Source organism: Falco punctatus, assembly GCF_963210335.1.
Source record: "Falco punctatus genome assembly, chromosome: 3".
Classification (NCBI taxonomy): Eukaryota; Metazoa; Chordata; class Aves; order Falconiformes; family Falconidae; genus Falco; species Falco punctatus.
In genome coordinates this window covers 82,886,153-82,909,666 of record NC_137582.1, presented here as the reverse complement: position 1 = coordinate 82,909,666, position 23,514 = coordinate 82,886,153, and the positions used below count along the sequence as shown (strand labels likewise).

At 37.9% G+C, this 23,514-nt stretch overlaps 1 protein-coding gene across 6 annotated transcripts in view; it reads left to right on the top strand.

Moving 5' to 3' along the window:
- Positions 1–23,514, top strand: part of SEMA5A (semaphorin 5A) — a 353,942-nt gene that overhangs the window by 199,618 nt on the left and 130,810 nt on the right. For all 6 annotated transcript variants that reach the window (XM_080382048.1, XM_080382044.1, XM_080382047.1 and 3 more), the window contains exons 9-11: positions 12,600–12,885; positions 16,344–16,479; positions 19,842–20,046. In XM_080382048.1, coding sequence (XP_080238174.1) covers positions 12,600–12,885; positions 16,344–16,479; positions 19,842–20,046 — 627 coding nt within the window. The remainder of the gene's footprint in view (positions 1–12,599; positions 12,886–16,343; positions 16,480–19,841; positions 20,047–23,514) is intronic.

The following is a 23,514-nucleotide window of genomic DNA, read 5'->3' as shown; positions in this document are numbered from 1 at the left end:
CAGATAGGTGTTCCTGAGATGTAATAAGGCCAGTTACCATTTTATGTATTACAGAACAGAAGCAGATTCTTCTAAAATGAAAATTATTATTTAACATAAAATGTGAATTATATATATTATAATTTTCCCATGCTTTTCCCATTAGAAAAGAAAACATATTTTCATAATGTGTGCTACATGACACAACAGTCACTATTCTCACAGAGCGTTTCATGTTATGATGGAATGATTCTCATGTTTGAAATTAATTACAAATATAAATCCTTCCAGCTTCAGAACATTAGGACAGCTGCAAGTGACAGATTTTATTTTTAATGTTTTAATTCTCATATAATCTGAATGCTGAATTGTGTGTATTTGATTGGTGTATTTTCCTTGTACAAAGAAGCCATCAGAGGTAGCTTGGAGAAATTTGTGACCTTCTCTGAAGGTGAGCTGATTTTAGAATATTAATTAACAGAGCAAAACCAAACTGTATGGAAGTTAACAGAATTACAGCAATGCAAAAGAAATATTAGAGGAAGATTGTATAAAAATCCCTGTTCAGGCACCTTTTGTCTACACAACCGTGGTATCAAAACTAATTGCTGTGCCACACCTGGGTGCTTCTGTCAAAGTGAAAAAAATTCTTCACGCTGAATTTTCAGTTTAGATGGATATATTTTATGCCAAAGGGCTAAAATCTCACCCCCACCCCCCCAGGACTGCTCTAATTAATCAGATTCACTGTATTTACATTTTGTCTATTTAAAGCTTCATTTAAAGCTTCATCTGCACCTATGCATCCTCTGGTAGAGCTCATTCTTCTGCCTCAAAACTGCTTAGAATTAAGTTACCAGGAAAAGTGTGGCCTTTATCTTTGGGGAGAAAGAACAAGATGAGTTTTGTAATTGGAACCAGTTCAAGCAAATCCAATAAAAGGCTGGAAGCAGCCCAGCTACCTCTGTGAAAGGGAGGGAGAGTGTCTTCTGGGGTAGCTAAGAGTTGCAGGTTCATCTGCTTGAGCTGGGGTTTCATCTGCTTTTATGTCATTTTGCCTGCTCATATGTGACTCGGCCCCAAGTAACTGCATTAGTTTTTCAGTGCTTAGGTGGAAGTGAAGATTTTTCTGCTTTCCATGAGAAAGTAACATAGATAATTCTGCAAGAAAAGTAAGGCATCAACTAGACTGAAAGCTTCCTAGTCAATACCTGTTCAGCAGCAGTAGCTGGCAGTTACTGTAATTCAACCTTGGTTTAGGTGTGCATGTGCATACATATGTGCCTGTGAATGTTTCCAATTTAAAGTAAGTTTTTCTTTTACATCCATGTTTCCCTCAAAGGTGCAGTGTTTTTTCTAACTTACATTTTTCTGCTCTGCAAATCACATTGGACCAATTCAAATGATCTCTGGGGGCAATGTCAGTACTCTAAAACAGCTGATATCTTGCTCCATGTGTTATTGCTACGCAATACATTGTTGATATCAGTGGCTAGCACACTTCTCAGTGAATTCAGTGTTTTTCAGTGCCATTGGTCAGTCCAAAGGGGCATGCCTGTATGCTTAGGCAGTCTGCTGTCAGTGTTCACTGTAACCTGCAGTGAAGGATCTTGGCATGGGAAGCTCTGAATCTTCATCACAGAAGAAACTTTCTTCCTGATCTAAATCATCAGGAGGTCTTTAATCACTGGAGCTGTGACACACAGCATGAGAGGGGAGTACAGCTGATGTGTCATGTGGCTGGGGTGAGATCCCATATTATCATGCTGTGATTTCAGCTTCTGACATCACAGATATCTCAAATAAAGCATATTTAAGTTGATGGCCTGAGTTCCCCATTCCTTCTGATTCAACGATTCATGTATTTATTGTCAGGTTCTGCCTTCTGCTGTGGGTTTGATAGGCCTGGAAGGAATCCACATCAGCTGAATAAGTGAGCTGTTATTTTCAGCATATGTTACTAAGCATCATTCTGATTAGGTGCTTAACCTTAGTAAAGTATGGAGAAGTCAGTGAATGTTCAGTTCTGTGTTATCATTTTTCTTGATGCACTCAACAGTTATCTGGGGTGATGAAGAGTTGGGATAGCTTGGTTAAAACTATGAATTACTCAGGATATGTATAAGAGTAAGCTACAAGAATACACTGTGAGAGTATAACTGAAAGGAAAAAGGAAAGTTCAATGACCCCATGGTATGTGAAACAAAAAGATCTTGAGCAAGCACTGATCCAAAAAGGTAGATCGACAATGCAGCAACACTGTCAGTGCAGAAATCCTCTTGTTGGCTGGAGCTAGTTATTGTGGAGCCATCTTACAGGGTCTCTGAATATGCTGTTTGTTCATCCACTAGACAACCTGCTGACAGTATTAGAAATTTGACTCACCTGAATTTTGACAATTTTTAATGGCAGAAAGAACAGTTAGCCAAATATTACAGATATGCGCCCACTTCCTAAAAGTTTTTCCTATTTTGGACAATTTTAGAGTGTAAGCAGGCATGAAGGAAAGAAGCATATGGAGGTAGTTATTGAACTTATTCCTTTTTAACTTTAAGAGTAGTAATATATTCAGCTTTTGATTCAGAATATGATCACCAGTTATAATTTTTTTCACCTCAGAGCTCTCCTACAAAAAGAAATCAATGCTTTGCTTATGGAGCCTATTTCTGTCTTCCTGGTACTCCTATAGACAACATTAAATGCAGCTGACCCAAATGCAGTGAGCAGGGTTTTGACCACAGTCATATGGTCATCTCCATGAGGAGATGCCATTGAAGAGCCAGGCTGCCTTGGTGCTATGACCTGAGCATTCACTATAGTTCAGCAGTTCTACAGGTTGAGTTGCTCACAAGGAAATTATCAGCTGACAGTGTTATCCTCTCCTTTCTTGCTAGCTAGCCCTGTCAGTACTCTGTAACTGTCACTATTCCCAGTCAAGAGGAACATGATCACCCAGATGAGTTCACAGCTGCAAACCAGTTCTCTCCCCATCCGACAGCCCAGCTGGCTGCAGGATAGTAAACCTGAAAATGTGAAACAGAGAACCCACCTCTCCCTCTCATGATGTCATGTTTTGACCTTCTCTTCCCATATAGAGAAAAAACTAATGCCTGTAGTTACTCATGTGAATATATATCTATTCACAAACAAATGAAGAAGGCAGAAAGACTGCTTACCAGTAACTTATTCTTTAAGGTGTGTTGTTCTGCTACCTACTTTCCTTTCTCCTTCTCTCTGAATATATGTTAGAGTACTGCACTTGAAAGAAACAATTTGAGGTAATACAGCACATATTGAAGATTATGTCTAAAGCAGATAGCTTTTCCATTGATTTCTTCTCCTGATGAGAGCAATCAGCAAGACCTTGAGCCTCAGCTAACTGCTCAGGTCGGTAAAGGGCAGTATGTTGCTACTACATTGTAAAATTACCTTTGTGGTATTTCCTTAAAAGAATAGTCTGCCTTAGTAGCCTGCTTTGGACATTATTAAATGATAGCAAATAAATTAAATCCTTTGTTCAGAAAAAAAGTACACCTTGATTTACAGCTGTCATGCTGTCCATTTGAGTCTCTTTAAGCTCTCAGTGTAACACCGAGTTTAAATCATATCCAGAGTTGACTATTATAGTGTGCTTCTAATTAGACTGCTTTGGAGTTGATCTGGAAAATGCAGCAGGGGCAGAATTCCTCATTGTTTGCTCTAGAGGGCAGAGGAAAATGAATAGTTATATTTGTAGTCCACAGCTGCAGTGGGTCCAGACTGGGAAGGAAAAGCCTTCACTGGTTAGACTTAGAAACTTTTTCTGTAGTTCAACATTTACAGTTAGTAAAAGTATTTCTCCTTTCAGTTCACCTCCTTAAATCAGTAAATGTTTGATCTGATGCTTCAGTGTGAAAGTTTTCCTTAGTCTATAATGTCTGTTTGCTTAGCCAATAAAAAGGAAAAGCAGATTAAATAAAAAATTGAATTTCCAATCAATCCTTTTGTGTTTCATCACATAGAGAAACACTGGGACATATGGTTTCATAATTTGCCAAATGCCTTTGCTTGGAATTGCTTGAGTCTCCAGCTATCTTGAAATGCGTCGTAGTTTTTCTCTTTGCCTTAGACACAAATTGATAGATACTATTGGAACATGTTAAAGAACTAAAACCTTTGTTCTAAATGTCAAGACACTTCATCAGTGGGCAGACAACAGATGATTAAAATGTAATCTTAGATCAGATGTAGCCCCAAAACAGGATAAAATAAAATAGAATAAAATAAAGTCTCATACAAATTAGAAGCCTTTCTGGCTGACAAGAGTACAGGAATGTTTGGATTGTTCTGCTCTGCTGGGAGGCATAATATTACCACTTTCCTCTTGCTTCCCTAAGCATTTGGTTATTAGATATTCTTAAAGTAGTTCTTCTGAGATAATTTTCTTAAAAACATTTTACGTAATAAAAAGGTTTTTAATCTAGACCAGGTACTTTTAGTCTTCACAACAGTAAAAGAAAAATTCTTTCAAAGGTGGTTTGCTTAGTGGGGTTTAACACAGATCGGAATCCATTCTTATTATTGTTTGTTAGCAGACATTTTTATAACTTATGCTGCTAATATATGTGCAGAGAAATTATGATCTAAGAACAAAAATTATGCTTTTGTTTTTGCTTTTTAAAGATTGATGGACATGGCTATAATAATTCAGGGTTATCCTTTTTCTGGTTTTCTGTTTTTTAATGAAAAGCCTTGTAATTACCTAGTGCAAGCTTTTCTTATGTAATACTAAATGTAACTCAAAACCAGTGTGTTCTTGAGATGTGCAGCTTGATCTTTAGCTCTTAGATAAGAGACCTACTGAAAATACGCAAAGCATATGCTACCAGTTGTTGCTTAGTTTGCAAGAAGATAATTACTTTCCTTTGGTTGTGCCACCCATGAGGTTGGTTCTATTCTTTTGTGTATATCATCCTTTTTGCCAGTATCCTAAAATGGGAGGGAAATGTCTGCTGGTTCTGAAACCCACCCTTAGGCTTCTTCACAGGAGCTGCTACCAGAGGAAAAATTTGAGCAGTTGTGCTGTGTTTTTCCTTTCAAAGCTGTACATCTCCCACATGGCAATGTCAGAGTAGGAGAGTAGTGAGTTGATGTGAGGTGGAGGTGCCTCCTCAACCACCTTTCTCCAATGCCAGCCTACGTTATTAGAAAACACCTTCACAGCATTTCCTCACCCATCTAAAATGGTAGAGACAGGCAGCAGTATCCACGAAGGTGGGATTTTTTTTTTCTTATCTATCCTAGGTAAACGGCAAGGTCCACCATCCATTTCTGAAAAGACTAGGAGGCTACTGAGGATAGAGCCTGTTCTTTTATATCTCATTTAGCCTGCTCATGTCAGGTGCCAACTGGAGAGGCTGAATAAGGAAGAAAGACACTCCTGCAAAGGCATCATCTGTACCCAGCTGCAGGGAGGTGTGACAAGTTCATCAGCCTCATTAATGCAGAAAACTATAATACAAAGTGAGCCAGAGAGAATGCAAGAACTTAAGAACTGAAACGTATCTCAGCCAGGGGACAGTAGAAAATTTCTAATTTCAGGGGACATGAACACATGAAGAACAGCGTTCACCAAAGAAAGGAGGAGGACAGAAATACTGGAGGCAGATATAGAATTTCAGTAGCAGACATACCAAGCTTGAAGGTGAAAGAGCGAGAGGGTGATTATGGAAGTGAAATCTGGTTTCCTTTTTGTTATGGGGGAAAAAGATGAAGAAAAAAAAAAAAAAAAAAGAGGACTGGGTCTTCAGGGAAAGCCCTTTGATTGTCTACCTCCCTGCAAAACTAGATCAATGAAAAATAAAATAAAATAAAATAAAAAATGGCAGCCCAAATGTTTGGAGAGAAATGGGTAAGCCATCGTAATCTGGTTTTCTTTCCATACCATACCTGCTGGCTGGCAAAATCTGCTTAAAGAAAGCTGGGTTTTTTTGTTCTTGCATATGTGGAATTCTGGATTCAGACTTTTAAGTAACCATCCAAACTTCTGGATCTTTTGATAGATCCGTATACCCCAAACCTCTAGACATTCTGAGTGAATTAAGGTAAGTAGTCCACTGTATTTTTGATCCTCACCTCTCCTGCAGTATACTGCTATGCAAGGTGTCTATCCAGGGAATACAGGTGATGCAAACTCCAGATGGGACTCTCAAGGACTTCAGTAGGTATTAGAGTAGAGAATGGTTTCTGTCACTAAGTTTGTCACTGGCAAATTTGCATCAGCAAAATGAAATAATAAATTGCAAAATATTATGCCATGTAAGAGCACTTTACTTTGAATATAAAGGAGATCTATTTGAAATAAGCAACAGGCAAGAAACCAAGGAATTTCATAATACCATATTTTAAAACTATTTTTCAGAAAAGAAATCATTGCATTTCAGAATTTATTAAAGTACATCAGTAAAATGTAATGTCTAATGAGGACATCCACTTTTATGATTATACTGAATTGTATTATAAAATCTATCAGCAATATAAGAGAAGATTGGAAAAAAAGTCTGGCATGCACAGTTTTAGTATATTTTGCAGTCCTTGCTATTCCGTACCCATGAAATCTTCAATTTTTCAAAAGGAAAACAATGTAAAAGAAATCACAGGGGAGGTGAGGTATTGCAGAAGAAATAGTAGTCAAAACAGACTGGTAGCCAGCTATGCTATGACAGACTATCATTTTAAGCATGTGTCCTAGATAATTATGAAACATGGAGGAAAAGTATCTTAATAAACAGTGATTTCCACCAGTTTTATACCAGGATTTAAGTTTTTACAGTTCAACTCCTGAGGATGAATATAACTACGATGACTACAAGTTATATAGTACTTTCAAGATGTGCAACGCTATAGGAAAATTTTACTCTATGATTAAGATTTGTCCTAAAGTTCTGTACTATTTTCCAACAGCTGCAGAGTCCTACATGCTAAATGAGTAGTACACTTAACGATTGCACAGGGATGGCAAAATGCAAATAGGAAATGGACTTCATTAATTATGTCAGTAAGGTGAAAGAAAATAAAATAGACTGGCACATTTGGAGCTTAAATTCTTTCTGTTATTTTAAGCTTCTGTTTTGGAGAGTATTTCTAGCTGGAGGTTGAACCTTATTAAAAAAACCTCAAAGGCATTTTCCTGGAATTTAATGCCATTAAGTATTTGGCTGAATACAAATATTTGGAAGAAATGGGTCTTTAGAGGCCAACAGTATTATGAGGATGTGATTCATTGATCTAGTGAGGTCAATGAACAAGCTCCAGGCAGATGTCTGTCAGCATTAGACCAGTATCTAGACTTCTAAGATTTTTAATATATTATACATGCATATGTCTATGTGTGTGTCTTATTTTTTTGTGTATATATATATAATCTGGTCTGTGTCTGGATCTGACAGACTTCTAATTTTAGCTTTCTTTTCACATTTCTGGGATTAATTTCACTTTTGACTGGGTCTCTGAATGCAGAGACGTGAGTAATCACTTCTCAGAGGAACAGGCGGTGGAAATCACAGCTTGCTTTTGCTCAGAGTAGGCTTGGGACCTTATAATCCTTAAGGTTAATTGCTGTTACTTCCAGAAGGACAGATCATTCCCTGCCATTTGGGGCACTCTGGAAACAGTAGCACCCACTAGCTAGATGAATTAAGTCATATTAGTCTACTCCAGAGGATCCGGAGTTTTACGGGGTAAAGAGCACAAGTAAACTTTGTTGCTCCATAGCTCAGGAAACGAGAAGAGGCCAGGACTGCCTCAGATGCTCTCACTGAGCACTCCCAGGTTCCTGTTTCCCATTGCTTCTCCCAGAGAAAGTTCCTGTACAGTTCCTCTCACCCTTTTACCCACTCAGGCCACAACACCACTGAATAGAAAAAGGTCCAGGAAAAAACCTTACACACAACACCCTTGGACATCTGTGTTGCTTACTTGTTGGCTCGCTTCCCAGACTTGTTTTGGACCACCCCAGCTACTGCTATCCCAGAGAAAACCTGGGTGTGACTCAGGGAGAAATTTGCTTTATGCACTGTTAGCAAGAGGCAGTACAGGTGGGGCTGCACCATTTGGCTCTTTTCTGCCCTCCAGAGTGCCCCATCCCATTCCCGGCAAGCTCTGACCTCCGGAATGCCCCAGTCCTTGTGGCACCTCCCAGGGCACACAGCACGTGGTTGCTTTCATGCCACAAGAATGCCGTTCTCTGGCGTGCAGCATCAGCGTGTGCTGCATGGCGGAGCTGCAGCCAGCCCCTGCAGGAGCAGTTGGCACTGTCAGACAGCATCAACGTGCGGCTGGTGTGGCAGTGAGTATGGACTTGGTCTAAAGAGACCAAGGTCTCTGGATTCCCTGGAATGGGGGGAAAGGGAGAACAATCTATGGGGAAGCATTGTCTTTCCCTAGTAAGTGACTTCTCATTGCAAACAGAAACCATGCTCTCTGGACTATGTAGCCTTGTCTCCAACCTTTAGAAAAAAACAATTAGATTATATCAGATCGAAGCACTAACTTGACTTCATACAGTTGAGTCGTCTTTTTTGCAATAACTGAGAAGAGTCTGTGGGGAAATGTCCTTGCAGGACAGTCACGCTGCTTTATGACGGCAGCTGTAGAGATTCCCAGGCTTTGTGCTGAGTAAGCAAGCTTCAGCAACAGCACATTACAGTGTGTTTGCCCAGAGGCAATGCTGACTGCCCACCTAGTGCTTTCAATGTATGGGCTTGTATATTTATGTAGCACTGCTCCATGTTGTGTACTGGAGATATTTGTCGTGAGTTTGACAAACTCATTTTCTTGCTTTCCTGATTCCATTGGTTCCATTTAATTTGGAAAAGTCTAGTCAGCCTGACACAACCGTAAACTGAATATGTAAGAATCTATGAACGTCATATACAATACTGTTGTTCCATACTGGCTGTATCCTGTCACATACCAGAACCCTTGCACTTGTTGTGGTGATCTAATAATTTACAAATGAGATGCATTCACCCTTCCAGAACTATTTGCAAATTCATCAGAAAACAGGAGAGTCACTTCATTTGCTGCATTAAAATCTTTTGTGGGAAAGTCTCCATGTCAACAAATAGCGGTTCACAGCACAATATTTGGAAACATACGAACTAATTTTTCCTAGACAGGAATCTCCTTTTTCCTTTGAAGCTTTGAATTGTTTCAGTTCACTTCTCCCAAAGAGAAAATGAAACAAACAAAGTCTGACCTGATAATCCTTCCATATCCACAGAATTCCCCGTGGTAGCTTTGAGATTATTACATTTCATGCAAATTAAACCAGTTTTCACAAGTTTCAATGGCAGGTCACATTTTCATCAATTCATAATCAGTAAAGTATATATGTAGGCGTTTGCAGATGTATGTACTGTTTCTCAGGTTTGAATCCATGAGATATGAGTACTAGTTCTTATTTATACATGTATTATGATTATTAATGCAACTTTAAAATATTGTCTCTTGAAAGATTGACATGGATTTTTCAAGAAGCCTAAAAACATTCTGAGTCCATTTCATATGATTTTTGTTCTTACAGTTTGTGATGGTTTGATTTGTAATTCATTATTCTCCACACTTTGAGTGCTTCTAGTAGTGTTTTGAAGTCTGCAGTGACATCTTGTTGCAATATAGAGGACTTTTTATATCAGTGGGCCTACAGCAAGAAGCATCATCAGGCCTTCTTGCAAGGCAGGGCTTCCATGTTTAATGGTTGTACAGGACACCTTTGTGGTGGATCAAATTGATGTTGAATATTTACACAGTAAGTAGAATGTTCTTACGTCAGTCAGGATATTTTTGTGAAAATTTCAAAGTGGAAGCAAGGCTCTAGGCTACAAAAAAATCAAACACATAGTTAGAAAATTTTACTTTTTCATGCTATTTCAGGTGGACTGCTTGGATATTGGTTTAAGACCTAGCCTTAGTACAGTGGACAAGTATCCCAATTTACACTCCGACTAGTGAATGCTTTTTCTTTCCTCCACAGACAGTAATTCCTTCCATGAGTATAAGAACAATCTGAAAGGACATTGCATAGTGAGGGAAGAAAGAAAGTACATTACAGATTAAGAGAAATAATGGCTAAGCATGTTATGGATATAAATTGAAGTTTGATAATATAATGGGGGACAGTGGTTCTTTCTTTTTTTTTTTTTTTTTTTTTTTTTAGCCTGGTATTCCTGAAAAGATTTTATTTCTGCTATGCTTTAGCTAAATACAAGATTGTTCCATAAAACTGAAAACATTGATGTGTTTTGAGAAAGAATGAAACATAACTGGGCTTCATAGTAAGAAAAAAAAACAACTTTGCATGGAAGTATCTCTGGGTATATGTTTAATATGTGATACCTGCCAAAATTGTCTAACCTCTCTAGAATTTGGTAGTATAGAATTTCGTGATTTTTAGCCACATATTTTTGTCATCTTAGCATTGATACTTGTAATTAAATCTTACATGTCTTTCTACCCTATTACCTATTTAGCAAACCTACATATTTTTAGAGAAGATGCAGAAAGTTATAAAGTAAGGTCTTTTTTTCAGCTTTCTCCAATTTCAGTGTTTAGCGTGTAACTGTGTAACAGTATTACATGTTATATTTAAAGAATGTGAGTTCATGAGCAACTAAGAACTGTTTCTGCAAATCTGTAAATTGTAATAATGAAGTTTAAAAGTTTTTGAAGCCTTTGAAGCAAAATCCCCATGTAATGGAAGTTTTACACACGTGGGATGAAGGTATGAGGTTCCAACAGTGAGTTTAGCTCTTTGTGTATTGTCAGTCCAATTTTACCTTTCTTATTATCACAAGTCCTGTCAAACTACTTTATTTTGCCCCACCTCCCCTTTTTTTTTTTTTTTAAGGACACAAATGCACTAATGCTACGTAACTTCTGAGAGTTCAGGATACCAACAAGTTCTCAAAAGCATTTGGTTGCTATCTTCCAGCGAAGCATGCAGATCTCAGCGTGGGGAAAATGTGATGTGTTACAGACAAATCTCAAGGAGGTCTGTAATACAATCATGAGTGAAAGTTACAGTGAGGAGTGAGTTACAGTATCTGCTCAGTTTCAAATATCCTAGGCAGCTGATGATCATTATTGCCAAAAAAGCTGCCCTGGATACTCTCAGCACAGCAGATAGAGAGAGAAGCAGTATAGGAGGCAACATAAGCTGGGAGCTGGGGTGTCTCTGGAGAAGCGCTGTCTGACAACAGCTTGGACTACTGGGTGGAAATGCCAGCTTGCTTGCCTTTCGAATTCCCTGCAAAAGTTTTGACAGATTTGAGATATTCCTGCAAAATGCTTAGATTCAATTACAACAGCTTTTTTCCATACAATAGTGCTGTCAAGAAATGTTAACCTATTAAATTACTTCTGGGTATTTCCTCACAATAGATTTTTTAAAACGATTTTGCTTGTTTCTTTGTTTTCCCACTTCAGAATAAAATTTGGGAATGGAAACAAAAATATTGCTTGTTTCTCAGGGGTAACAGCGTTCTATAATGGATCCTTACACAACAGGGGCTTTTCTCCACAAATTTGTGCATCAAATTTGCCTTTCCTTTAAGAATTTATTAGCTTCTCATTCTCTCTTAAGGTCACGGACTCTCTTCAGTTTTAGTAATCCCTGTGGGAAATGGGCCACATGTTTGTTGTCATTGATATCCACCATTTCCTTTTTTTTTTTTCTTTTAAGAAATATTGCCATATGTTGTTTTCTAGATTATTTCCTATGTATTCTCTAATTTCTCCTGAATCACCATCAGTTTCTTTGATCAGTTTTTAATAATTTAAAAAGAAAAAAGAAAAATTACTGTAATATTATCAAAAGCTTTACGTGAGATAGGGCTAAAATATGGTTATCTTACCATCAAACAGTCTTGTGTAGAATTCTTTTTCTTTTCATTACAGCCTCTGAACACATTCTTAGTCACATTCGGTTGCCGTCAGATATTCTGCTAACCTGGAGTAATGGCATGTTGGCAAAGCAGAAACAAGAGTTAACACAACAGATAAAGCAATTATGTCATAAGAATAGAATACACTATGCCCGTATGTGGGGAAGAAAAACTCAGTGATGCTTTTGACAGTAGAATACAGTAAACTGGGCCAGGGCTGCCCAGCACAGCCGTGTGCTATAGACAGCCAGAGCAGAGAGTGTCAACCATGTGTTGTGGCCTGATCCCAGCCAGCAGCTAAGCTGGCTTTCCGTGCACACCCAGCCTGCTTGCTGGTGGGGTGCTGTGAGAAGCAGAAAAGGACTTGGCTTTGTGTAAGCACTGCTCAGCAATAGGAAAAACATCCCTGAATTACCAACACCGTTTCCAGCAGAAATCCAAAATACAGCCCCATACTAGCTACTATGAAGAAAATTAACTTTATCCCAGTCAAAACGAGTACATCATCCTCATGTAGCTCATAATCCTGGCTGGATGTGAGCTGGGCTGCTCAGATATCAGGGGGCCAATTTCCTGCAAGCATAATAAAAAGTGTGTTTTTCTAAATTTAACGCTCGAAGATAAATCCAACTTCCATGTTAACATGAGTTCATATATCACAAGAAGGCAATAAATCATTTCTTTTGTTATCTTCAGAGCCAAATTTTGTGTCGTCTTATGACATTGGCAACTTCACCTACTTCTTCTTCCGGGAGAATGCGGTGGAACATGACTGTGGGAAAACAGTCTTCTCTCGTGCTGCTCGAGTGTGCAAAAATGATATTGGTGGCAAGTTCGTGCTGGAGGATACCTGGACTACTTTCATGAAAGCTCGGCTGAACTGCTCTCGCCCTGGAGAAATTCCATTTTATTATAATGAACTACAGAGCACTTTCTTCCTGCCAGAGCTGGACTTGATCTATGGGATTTTTACCACTAACGTGTAAGTAAATTCCATGATACACTTTATTTTCTTGCTATTTGTGAAAGTAACCACTAAAGCTTCTGAGCTGCTCTCTTCTGCATATGCCAAGTAAACACAATAAATTCAAACTACTTTTTTGCCCAATCCACTGTCCTCTTGTGAACAAGTGTCAGTTCCAAATGTGAATTGTTGAAGGTGTATGAAAGAAGGAAGGATTCTTAATATTTCCATACAGTGGGGAGCCAGTTGTGTGTAAGACTGTTCAGTCATCTTTTTCATACATTCTTATAAAGACATTATTTTTTTTTATTTTGCACACTGTTGTAATATATAAATACATTATGTATTTATGAAATAAATATTTTATTTGTAATGTGACATGGTAATGAATTTGACATGATGTAATTTGACCATGTCAGGAGGAGCTCATCTCACCCAAAAGAGCACAAGAGGTGCTCTTAAGTATTTTAAATTAGTTCTAATGTATACTCATATAAGTTTGAAGGTCAAACCAAGAATTTAATATAATTTTAACGGAACATGTTATATCAACACAATAAAACTTAAAAAATGTAGTTTAGTCTTAAAAATTAAAATTGATTACATATTAAAATATTGTATCAACATAAAAGCTTCCTTGACTGAGCCTGATATCAAGAGTTGCTTAACTCTTAGGAAAAAAGGCATTCATCTTAGAAAAGCCCTTTGTTACCTGAAACAACTCAAGTTCATATGGTGCTCAGTGAGAACAGCCTATGTGTTATGGCTGTGCAGTCCAGTGTTCAGACCACTGGAAGAGTTTCAGAATTTGGTTTCTGATTCTCTTGCTTGCAGTGTCTTTCTGTGTAATTCAGTTTTACCAAGATTTTTAAAAGGTACTCGGGCACCTAAAATGTAGATCAGTGTCCTTTTACTGTAAACACCTGAATGCCTACCTTCTATAAATACCCATTAACCAGGTGGAAACAGTCACAAATTGATGCCAAAAAATTATGATCCCTAAGTATTTTAGACAGTGAGCATGACTTTGAGCTAATTTTCATCCTTTTGGTACAGTCCTTTACTAACACATCTAGGCACCTTCCAGACTCGGGCTGGCCCCTGGGCCAGCAGCTCAGGCAGTAAGCATGACTTGCTTGCATGAGGCTGTGACAATTCATGACTTGTGATATCAGATGGTAGGCTTAATCGTTTTCCTGCCATGGAGAAATGTAGTCAATCTGAATGCTTTTTTTAAGAGAATAGTAGACTTTGGAACTACCAGAGAAAAGAAATTCAGTGCTCTTTTCATCAGTAATTTTCATTTCATTGGTCTGTTTTATGACATAATTCGAATCTTAGAAGACAGGTATGTCTCAGGTGGCATGCTCATATGCTGTTCAACATGATCTTTCATGAGAAGTCAAAATAGCCTTGACATGCTCCTGCCACAGAAAGTCTGACTTGAGGACTTCTGCTCCAGAAAATTCATAGGGCTTTTGCCATGGAAGGGGAATGACGTCCTCTCAGAAGGGCTGTCCTGACAATATGGGGAATGATGGATTTTCCTGTGCTATAAATTCCACAGTTTCTGAGGTTGAGTAAGGATATCAGGGCTGCCATCATCACATTGTGGCTCTTCCCAAAATTGACTTGCTAATGTAAGACTACCTTTGCCACATAAAAGTTTACAGTATTTGGAACCATGCTGCTACTTTCTTCTTCCCCAATGGCTCAGCATTCTGCCTTGTCCAACAGAGAGGGACTATTTAAAGAGGAATTAATTACAACTTTTTGGGTGTGGGTTTTTTTTTTTGATAGGTTCATTTAAATTATATTTGTTCCTGGTATAAAATACTGTAACTAAATTTTTTGACATTGTTGAAATGTTGTAGAGTTAGGATTACTTCCCCACGATGAATACCTGTTCACAGATATCTGCACAATCCATGATCCACCTTGCAGCCCTGGAACCTGATGGTGGAGAAGCACCAAGGTTTCCCACTAGGGGAAACAACATATTTATTTTTGTTGGTGTAACAGTATCAGATATTACTGAACCACAGTCAGCATTCTTCAATCTCAGTATCTTCAGAACTGCAATGATTTTATTGTACCACAACACTTCTTTTTAATATACTGTGAATATACTTTAACATACTTGTAGGAAAAAAAAAACCTGAAGCACTTCTCTCAATAAATATTGTATAATATCAAAACCTGTACCCTTTATGTGTGGTTGACTATTGAATCCACGAAGCTGATTTTGTTTCTTTCAGACTATCTGAAAATCTATAAGCTTGAGTCTAATGTCCTTGAAGGACCTCAAGAAATTCCAGAAGACATTGGTGTGGTTAATGATATTAGTAAGCTGTGTTTAGTGATGGTTTATATAGTCAAGGAATTGTCAAACCCAATGATAACTGATTCTGCAGAAATTATTAGCATAAAACTTAAAGTTTTGAGGTTTCTTTTAAGTAAGAGTGACAAACATGCGAAACCAAATTGCTCTTTTGCCCTGTTATTAAATCCATATATACTAACTCTTTTTTTCAGTGGTTGGTAGGTTTGATCATCTAGGGTTATTTTTGTTTTCCCATGGTGTTGGATTTTCTATAGTAGACTTTCTTAAGCCTTGTGCAAATTACACAAGGTGGGGCGAAGAAGAAAAAAATAATGTTATGTGTATCAGTTGTCAGCAGTTTTACCTGCAGTGGAAATTTTTACAATGGCCAGCTTCATTATCTATCCCTTTATCTCAAGTTGTGGAAAAGAACAATGCAGTTTTTCATATTACGAGCTCTCATGTCACTGGATATATTCTTTACAGTGTGCAGAATTACTTTATTGTCGTGTATATCACATTTTCAAGACAAGAACAGGAAATTGTATGTTTTGTCTGGCTGCTGTTTATTTCTGTTTATTCCTTTAAGAGGGTATCTTGTAACATATACAGTCCAAGTTGTTTTCTCTTGATGGGTTTCTGGAACTTGCATTCTTATTGTGGTGCAACATCTCTTAGAAGACAGGATTTTTGTGGAAGTGTCTTACCTAGGGGTACTATAGGGTCTAGAGGCATACCGTATGTTGAAAATCCTTACTTCTGTTGTGTTGCCATCGCTTGTGTAGAAAAAACATTAATGAACCCTGAGAATAATGTCATCCTGAACTTCGTAACTAGAAGAAAGGTGTCCCTAATGCATGTGATTATGTGTGAAAGTACAGCCTTGTTATATTAGAGCAGCAGCGGAAGGTAGCAAGTTCTGTGTTCCTCCCGCAAGAGCTACTTGGCAAGGCTGACAAAAATTTTAAATCCAGTGTCTGTGCCTAAATCAGCACATCATATATAAATATCTTGAGATATCATCTCCTGGCTGATTGTACTTGCTCTGTTAATTACTTGAAGGATTGGAGAATTACTGCCTTTTTTATTTATTTTTCAGGAAATGGAATTCTTAATGTTGTTGCCTAGGTTAATGTTTATATTTCTTTTGCAGGAACAGCATAGCAGCCTCAGCAGTTTGTGTTTTTAACCTGAGTGCCATAACTCAGGTCTTTAATGGACCCTTCAAATACCAGGAAAACTCTCGCTCTGCTTGGCTTCCATATCCCAATCCTAACCCTAATTTTCAGGTACAGATACATGGGACAAGACAATAGTTTATATGATTTTTTTTTTAAAGTGCTGTATGGTTCATTGTTAATAAGTCCAGTTTTGCAGTATGTTATAGACTCAGACATTAAAAAAAATACAAAAAAAAAAATAAAGTCTTAAGACATCCCCATATTTTAACATACTTAACCTTCCACCAAATAATTTGGGTTGAAAATCAGATGTGCTTTGAAGGGCAGGAGAAAAAAGGCTTAACTTCAATTTTCTCTCAAAATGAAACACTACAGTTATCTGTCAAGGTAACATTAATTCTTGGCTGAAGCATGATGAAACTGCTTTTCTCTCTGACACTGTATTTGTGCTATTAGAACTTAAGAAGGGAACATTGTTTGACAAAGAAAAGTGTGTATGTGTGTGTAAAGGAGGGGTGGTCAGGATTTTGTATATTTTCCTGTGCAAGGTGATTCACACTCCCTGCAGATTCTGATTGAAAGGGTTTCTGACGCGGTTTGCCCCTCATTTGAACTTGGCGGCCTCAGAAGGTGTAATAATCTGCAGTTGGCTGACTGCATAAAACTAATTAGTCCAAGGTGGGTCACTCCATAGAATTTCCTACAAAAAGAAAAGGCTGTTTCCAGTAAGCACATATGCATGGTTTTCTACTTCTGCGTAGTCACCACTCCTACTAGGACAATTTCAGTGAGTATGATTCTAGCAAGGGAAATGGAAAGGAAAACAGCATTAATGAAGTGATTAAAAGCAACAGTTTTTCACCAAGACACTTAAGCGTATTCACCTTTATCCTCCTTTCACCCTCCTGTAATCTCAATGCAATTTCATCAGTTCAGTGCTGCTCCTGTAACAGCCTTCCCTATCTTCTTGTAAGATTCATGAGATCTTTGCAGGCATGAAACAGAATCACCCGTTGGGGACTGTAGGTAGTTTTAATTACTTGCTGATTTATGCAAATGAAAGAAAATAAGGCACTGAATTTGCTCTGAATTACGGGCCAGTGCCACATTATCTTTCCTAAATAGTATGTTTGGCATTAGCCCCAAGTGACAAGACACCATTTAAGTAAGCTATGTTGCAGAAGTGGGTTATATTTGCATACAGCTTCTTACATATTGCAGAAATACTTGTATTGTCAAAATAGTGGTAGCAAGAGGGTCTAAGTGAGGCTAAATTCTTGAAGGAGAAAACCTGAAGAAAGGCTTGTATGTAAAAAATCTTACCTTCTTTCTGACTAGGTGAGCAAGTCCAAAAAAATTTACTAACCTATCCCTACAAACCTTGTATTAATACGTTGATAGTTATTGTGAAAGCACCCTGTACAGATTGGTACATACAAAGATGACAGCCTGATGGCTGTGTAAAAATGGTTTAAGTGTCTGTCTACTGTACTCTCAGTGCTCACCTCAATCCCAGTCAAGACTGCGATGTTGAATAAATTTCTTGCTTGTGTGGCTTATTTTAATGACTGGTACTTCACCCAATTTACAAGAACAGTGGCAACAGTTGTATCTTATCTCATTAAGCAACAGCTTTGCAGCCAGCACTAGTGTTAAAAGCCATAACATAGCCTTTTAAAACACAGTATTGAAGCCAATTAACTGATCTCTAGGTATCATTAGTGATGTTGAACTTCTGTTCTTTCACAGGTGCTTTTATTCTGTTGAACTTTGTTTAGATTTTTGGCTCTGTAACTGCAACAGTGATATATGCCAGAAGCTAGACTAGTGCTTAGAGCTAGGTATAAACATTTTTTGTGACTTGATGGTGCATGAGAGTACATACTTCACATAGATGTGATATATTCATTGTCTGAGTCACTGGTTTCCTTCCCAGAAAAAAAGAACTTTTCTTTTGTAGAGTCCTTATGATAAAATATCGGAAGTTCTGTTTGTGTAGTCTCAAAAGTAGATTTCTCAGAGCACTCACCTACTCAGCAATAACAGACAGAAGTATGTGATTTGAAGGAAGACTATTGCTATGTCATGCTAGTTACATCAGACATTGTATTTCCAAGACTGATTTTATTAATGAAATATTTTCCAGATTAGAATATTATTGGAGGCCTGGTTTTGAGGAACAGTGCTTTTCTCCAGAGATTGTTGCTTTTCTATTTGCACAGGACAATTTCCATCATAAGACCAAGGATAATCTGCATTTCAGTGTATTATGAGTGTTCCAGCTGGGATCTTTCCTGCTTGATAGATTCAGAGAAATTCTTTTTTGGCGTGTGTGTTTGGTTGTTGTTTTTTTCACTGGCCTGACATGTAGGGTGCTCACAAGCAAGTAATTGTTTCCTGCCAGTTGCTTAGCTGTCTTTCCTCTTTGTATGATCTCTCATTATTAAACTATTTATTTGAGTTTTTCTTAATATTTGTGGATTTGGAATGATCACTGAATTTCAGGTTGAAAACGTGGCAATAATGGAAAAATAACTGGTAGGGTTTTGTACACTGTACTGTTTTGTTCATGCTGTAATTCTTGGCATAATTTATGACATAGTAGAATAGAATGAAAAAGTATGACTTCAGTATGTCTTTCACATCACTGACATATTTGATAAATGTTGTGAAGTACTGCTTTTCTTCTCTGCTGCAATTATGCATGAGTAAACTTGTGGATGTTCACATATTCACATGCACTAAGCAGCATTCTCCTTTGTGTCCTCAGTTGAAGACTTAAACACAAAGATGCTAAAATTAACTGCCACTTATTTTGCTTTGTTTATTTGGCTGAAATTTGTGTGCGCAATTAGTGAATGTTTTCCTGTGGGGAAAGTGTACAGTTTTCAGACATAAAATATGGTCAGGTCCAAAGCAAAAATGTCTGTGCTGTGGATAACACTTTATAGTTAGAGCTCTGCACTGCCCATTCTTGGCTAGTAAGCACAGGGTCTGAAGAAGCTGCTAGAACCGGGCGGGATGCTTTCGCTTGGGATTTCTGTCAGACCCTGGCTGTGGTAGCACATGGGATTACCTTTGACAATTTGTCTTTAACACTATTTCTGTGTTAATTATAAAGAAAACTATTCAGGAAATTCTGTGATTTGTTGGATGGTAGGTTTTCTCCTTCTTGCCCTGTGAACACAGGATATAGCAAAATATTACTATAGCCCAATTGTGGTCGTCAGTCTGGTGCCCTTCCATATTGTTTAGAGTTAGGGAGCCTCCATAGTGCTGCCTCAGCAAAGTGAAGGTTCCCCAGTCACTATGGGGACTCTGGTCAGCACCAAAATGAGACTTGACAGTGGAATTCTGCAGTGCCACTACACGATACACTCTTGGGTTTTATTGTCTGGTGCTGTAAGTTAGAGAGTAAATCTGTTGTTGTCGTTGATGCATATAGTAACATTACCTTTCTATGTTTACAGTGTGGCACCATGGACCAGGGTTTGTATGTAAATCTGACTGAGAGAAATCTTCAAGATGCTCAAAAATTCTTCTTAATGCATGAGGTCATTCAACCAATTATTCCAATTCCTTACTTCATGGAAGACAACAGCCGATTTTCCCATGTGGTTGTGGATGTTGTTCAGGGCAAGGACATGCTTTTCCATATCATCTATCTTGCCACAGGTATGAACTCCGCATTGCTGTGATAACTACAGAAGTTTGAGGCCTATGAGTTCTAAAGTTCTGTGAATCAGTTATGAAATATCTATAATGACCCTTGAACATCAACTTTTCCTCTTTGAGAGTATTAACTGTGCCTTCTACCTTCTCTGAGTAGATGAATTCAGCAGTTTGCGATGTCTTTGTTTATATTATATTGTGAACTCAAATTTTGGTGTCTATCTCCTATTCTCCTTTGGAAGGTACGAAGCATACATGCTCCTGAGGGACCGAATGGCTGGAAATTCTACAAACAGGACTTCACAAGTTTCTCTGACTTTTATTCTTTTTATGTAGTTCAGGGTACAGTCCTCCCCAAGATAAGGTGGTTTAGGATCCCCTGAGATAGAATTAACTTTTCAAGTAGCAAGTACAACTACTGCTATTGCTATTTCTGACTTTTCTGCTCACAAATATTTTGCCTTTCCTTTTTGACTAATTTTCAAGTCATTCAATATTCATTTTCACACGCTGCCTTGTTATTTGCCCATTTATATATGAGCTTAGCAATGAAATAAAAATATTCCTCCACCTAAAATTGCCTTGGTTAGATATATTGCTTTCTTGGTTCAAAATTTCAAACTTCTTAAAAGTAGCGAGGGTGTCAGAGAACTTTTTGCAAAACAAGACTGTCCCCAGCTGAGAGTGAATTACTAGGTTGGAGTAACATGTTTAGAGCCTCATGGCATAAAACTTAGGGTACTTCTCAAATACTTAGTCCTATGCACAATAGTAGGGCATAGCTCATCAAAGCAATGGTTTGGTAACGTGTATCATTTGTCTCACAGTAATGAGTAGGCACCAAATACAATGAATTTAAGGAAAGAATCTGTTGATCAACAGGAGGGAAAAAATCCTAATCCTACTTATTTCTCCTTACAATCAAAGAAGCAAATTTCAAAACTGTCATTGATTCAGTAGAAACTGGATCAATCCTTTTAATTACTGAAATTATGATTTACTAATGAAAATTTTATATTCTATAGCTTATCATTTATCAAGAGCCCAAGAAAAATATGTATTGCGGGTCAACATATGATTTAATTTCCCCTTGACGCATGGTACCATTTTTCAGAGAAGATTGCTACTTTTGAGTTTGAAGAAATTTTATAGTAATTTGGTGCTTTCAGGTGAGACAGAATTTCTTTGCATATCATCCTCGTAGCTTTCTGATTGTGCTCCTTGAAAGACAGGCCGTAACATAAAAGCTTTTAATAGGTTAAAAATGTGCATAGTTTTGACCAGTTCTAGTCAAAACAGCCAGCTGGTTGGTAAATCATCGCATTTTAAATGAAATCTTGCCAATACTAAATGCTGTTTGTATTCTAGAGGTCTCCTGGCAGAAACCGAGTTAGAGAAACGTGTACTGAATTTGTTTTATATGAAGAGACTATCACTGCATTGTGGATATTTACATTATAATGACAGCACCAAGAATAATGTAATTTGACATAATTCTGATTGTCTTCAGTTTTCAGTTTCCCTTACTGTGTTACCTTTTATGTTTGATTCAGTAAGCGTGGATCTAAAACTTTACGTTTCATGGTTCATTAATAAAGTGTGTTCAGTAAAGATTCTAGGGGCTTTTTTTATGCATCTTTCTTGCTGCTAAGAAGATATTGCTCCTATAGTCCTTGTGATGTATGCTGGCCTTCCCCTTTCATTCTCTGTACTGCTCGTTTTGGTCATTCCTGGAAATAGGGTACTACCTTAGCTGGATCTTTAGTCTGACTCCAACATATGCTTTTATGTAATCGTGCACTGCATGCTTTATAAGTGTGAGAAACCATATGATAAAAAACCTCAGGAAACATTATTGTGTTCTTGAAGTTTTCTTGACGTAGCCAACTCTTTCACTTTTATTTACTGAATCACTGTGGATTTTGTTAATATTCCTACTGCCCCACTCCCCCCACAGTTGAGTGAAAGTGCTAAGCTTTTTTTCCCAATAAATACTAATATTCACTTTTCATAAAAATTACCTTTCTGATAGATTTTGAAGTTACTACACCTGTTTATATATAAATACCGTATCTACAATACATAAGGGAAGTTTACAAATCCCAAGATATACCAAATTACACAGTGTAATTTACTTAAAAGTCATGATTTGAGTAGAAAGGCAGTACTTTACCTTCTTCAGGGTGCAGGTCATAATTTTAATTTCATTATATTGGTAATGATGCAGCATCTTAGTTCTCCATAGTCCTATCTTTCCTTGTGTAGAAGCTGTGGAGCAGTTAGCATTGAGTTTGCATCCTAAACTGTATGTGGTAAAAGATCACTGAGGAAACACCACTACTTCTGTAATCAAAAGAAACTAAAAGGCAGCGGCCTTAACTTTGAAAATAAGCAATGGCTTTGAAAGCAGACCAAGTTTAATAGTTTCTAATTCCTCCAGTGTCCCAGCCTTTCTCCCATATAAAATGTCATCTCCTTAAAGCTTCTAACACCATAAAGCATGTGTATGTTTGGGAGAGGTGGAAAAATGGGGCTACAGTTACTTACCAGACTGAGAAAGGTTGTCATTATTTTATCTTTTCTGATTTAATTTACTTGCATTATTAAAAGTGGTGGCAAATTAAATTTGGAGTTAATTTTTTGTCACAGTGCTCCATTTTTGAAAAACCCAAAGGAACGGTTTAGGGAATTACAGGCTGGTCTGCATTCCATCCCTGGGAAAATCAAGGAGCGCACCTCCTTGGAGCATGTTTCTGTGGGCACATGATGTAGAAGGTGATTGGGAACGTTCAGCATAGATTTACCAAAGGTGAATCACACCTGACCAACCTGATTACTTTCTGTGGTAAAATGACTGGATTTGGGCATGAGGAGAGTGTGGTACCTGAACTTTAGCAAGACTTTTGACACTGTCTCCCGCAATATTAATATAACCAAATTAGGATGTGTGGTCTGTATGGGTTGACAACTGGATGCATAAAACCTGCTTGGATGTCAGGCTCAGAGGGTAGTTGTTAACGGGATGTATACAAGTGGTAAGGAGCTGAGTACTGTCCTGTTTAACATTGTAATTGTTTAACAATTTAACATTGACCTGGAGGAGGCAACAGAGTGCACTCTTACCAAGTCTGCAGATGACACCAGACTGGGGTACCAGTAACTACACTGGAGGTAAGCACTGCCATCCAAAAGATCTAGGCATGCTGGAGGGATGGAGTAGCAAGAACCTCATTAAATTCAACAGGTGCAAATATGAAGTCCCAAATCTGGGAAAGACCGACTGTGCAGTGATTGAGGCTGGGGACTGACTGTCTAGGGAACAGCTCTGCTGGAAGGACTTGGGGACTTTGGTAGACAGCAAGCTGAACATGAGCCAAGAGCATGCCCTCACTGGAAAGAAGGCCAACAGTATCTTGGGCTGTATTAGCAGGAACATAGCCAGTAGATCAAGGGAAGAGATATATGTCCCCA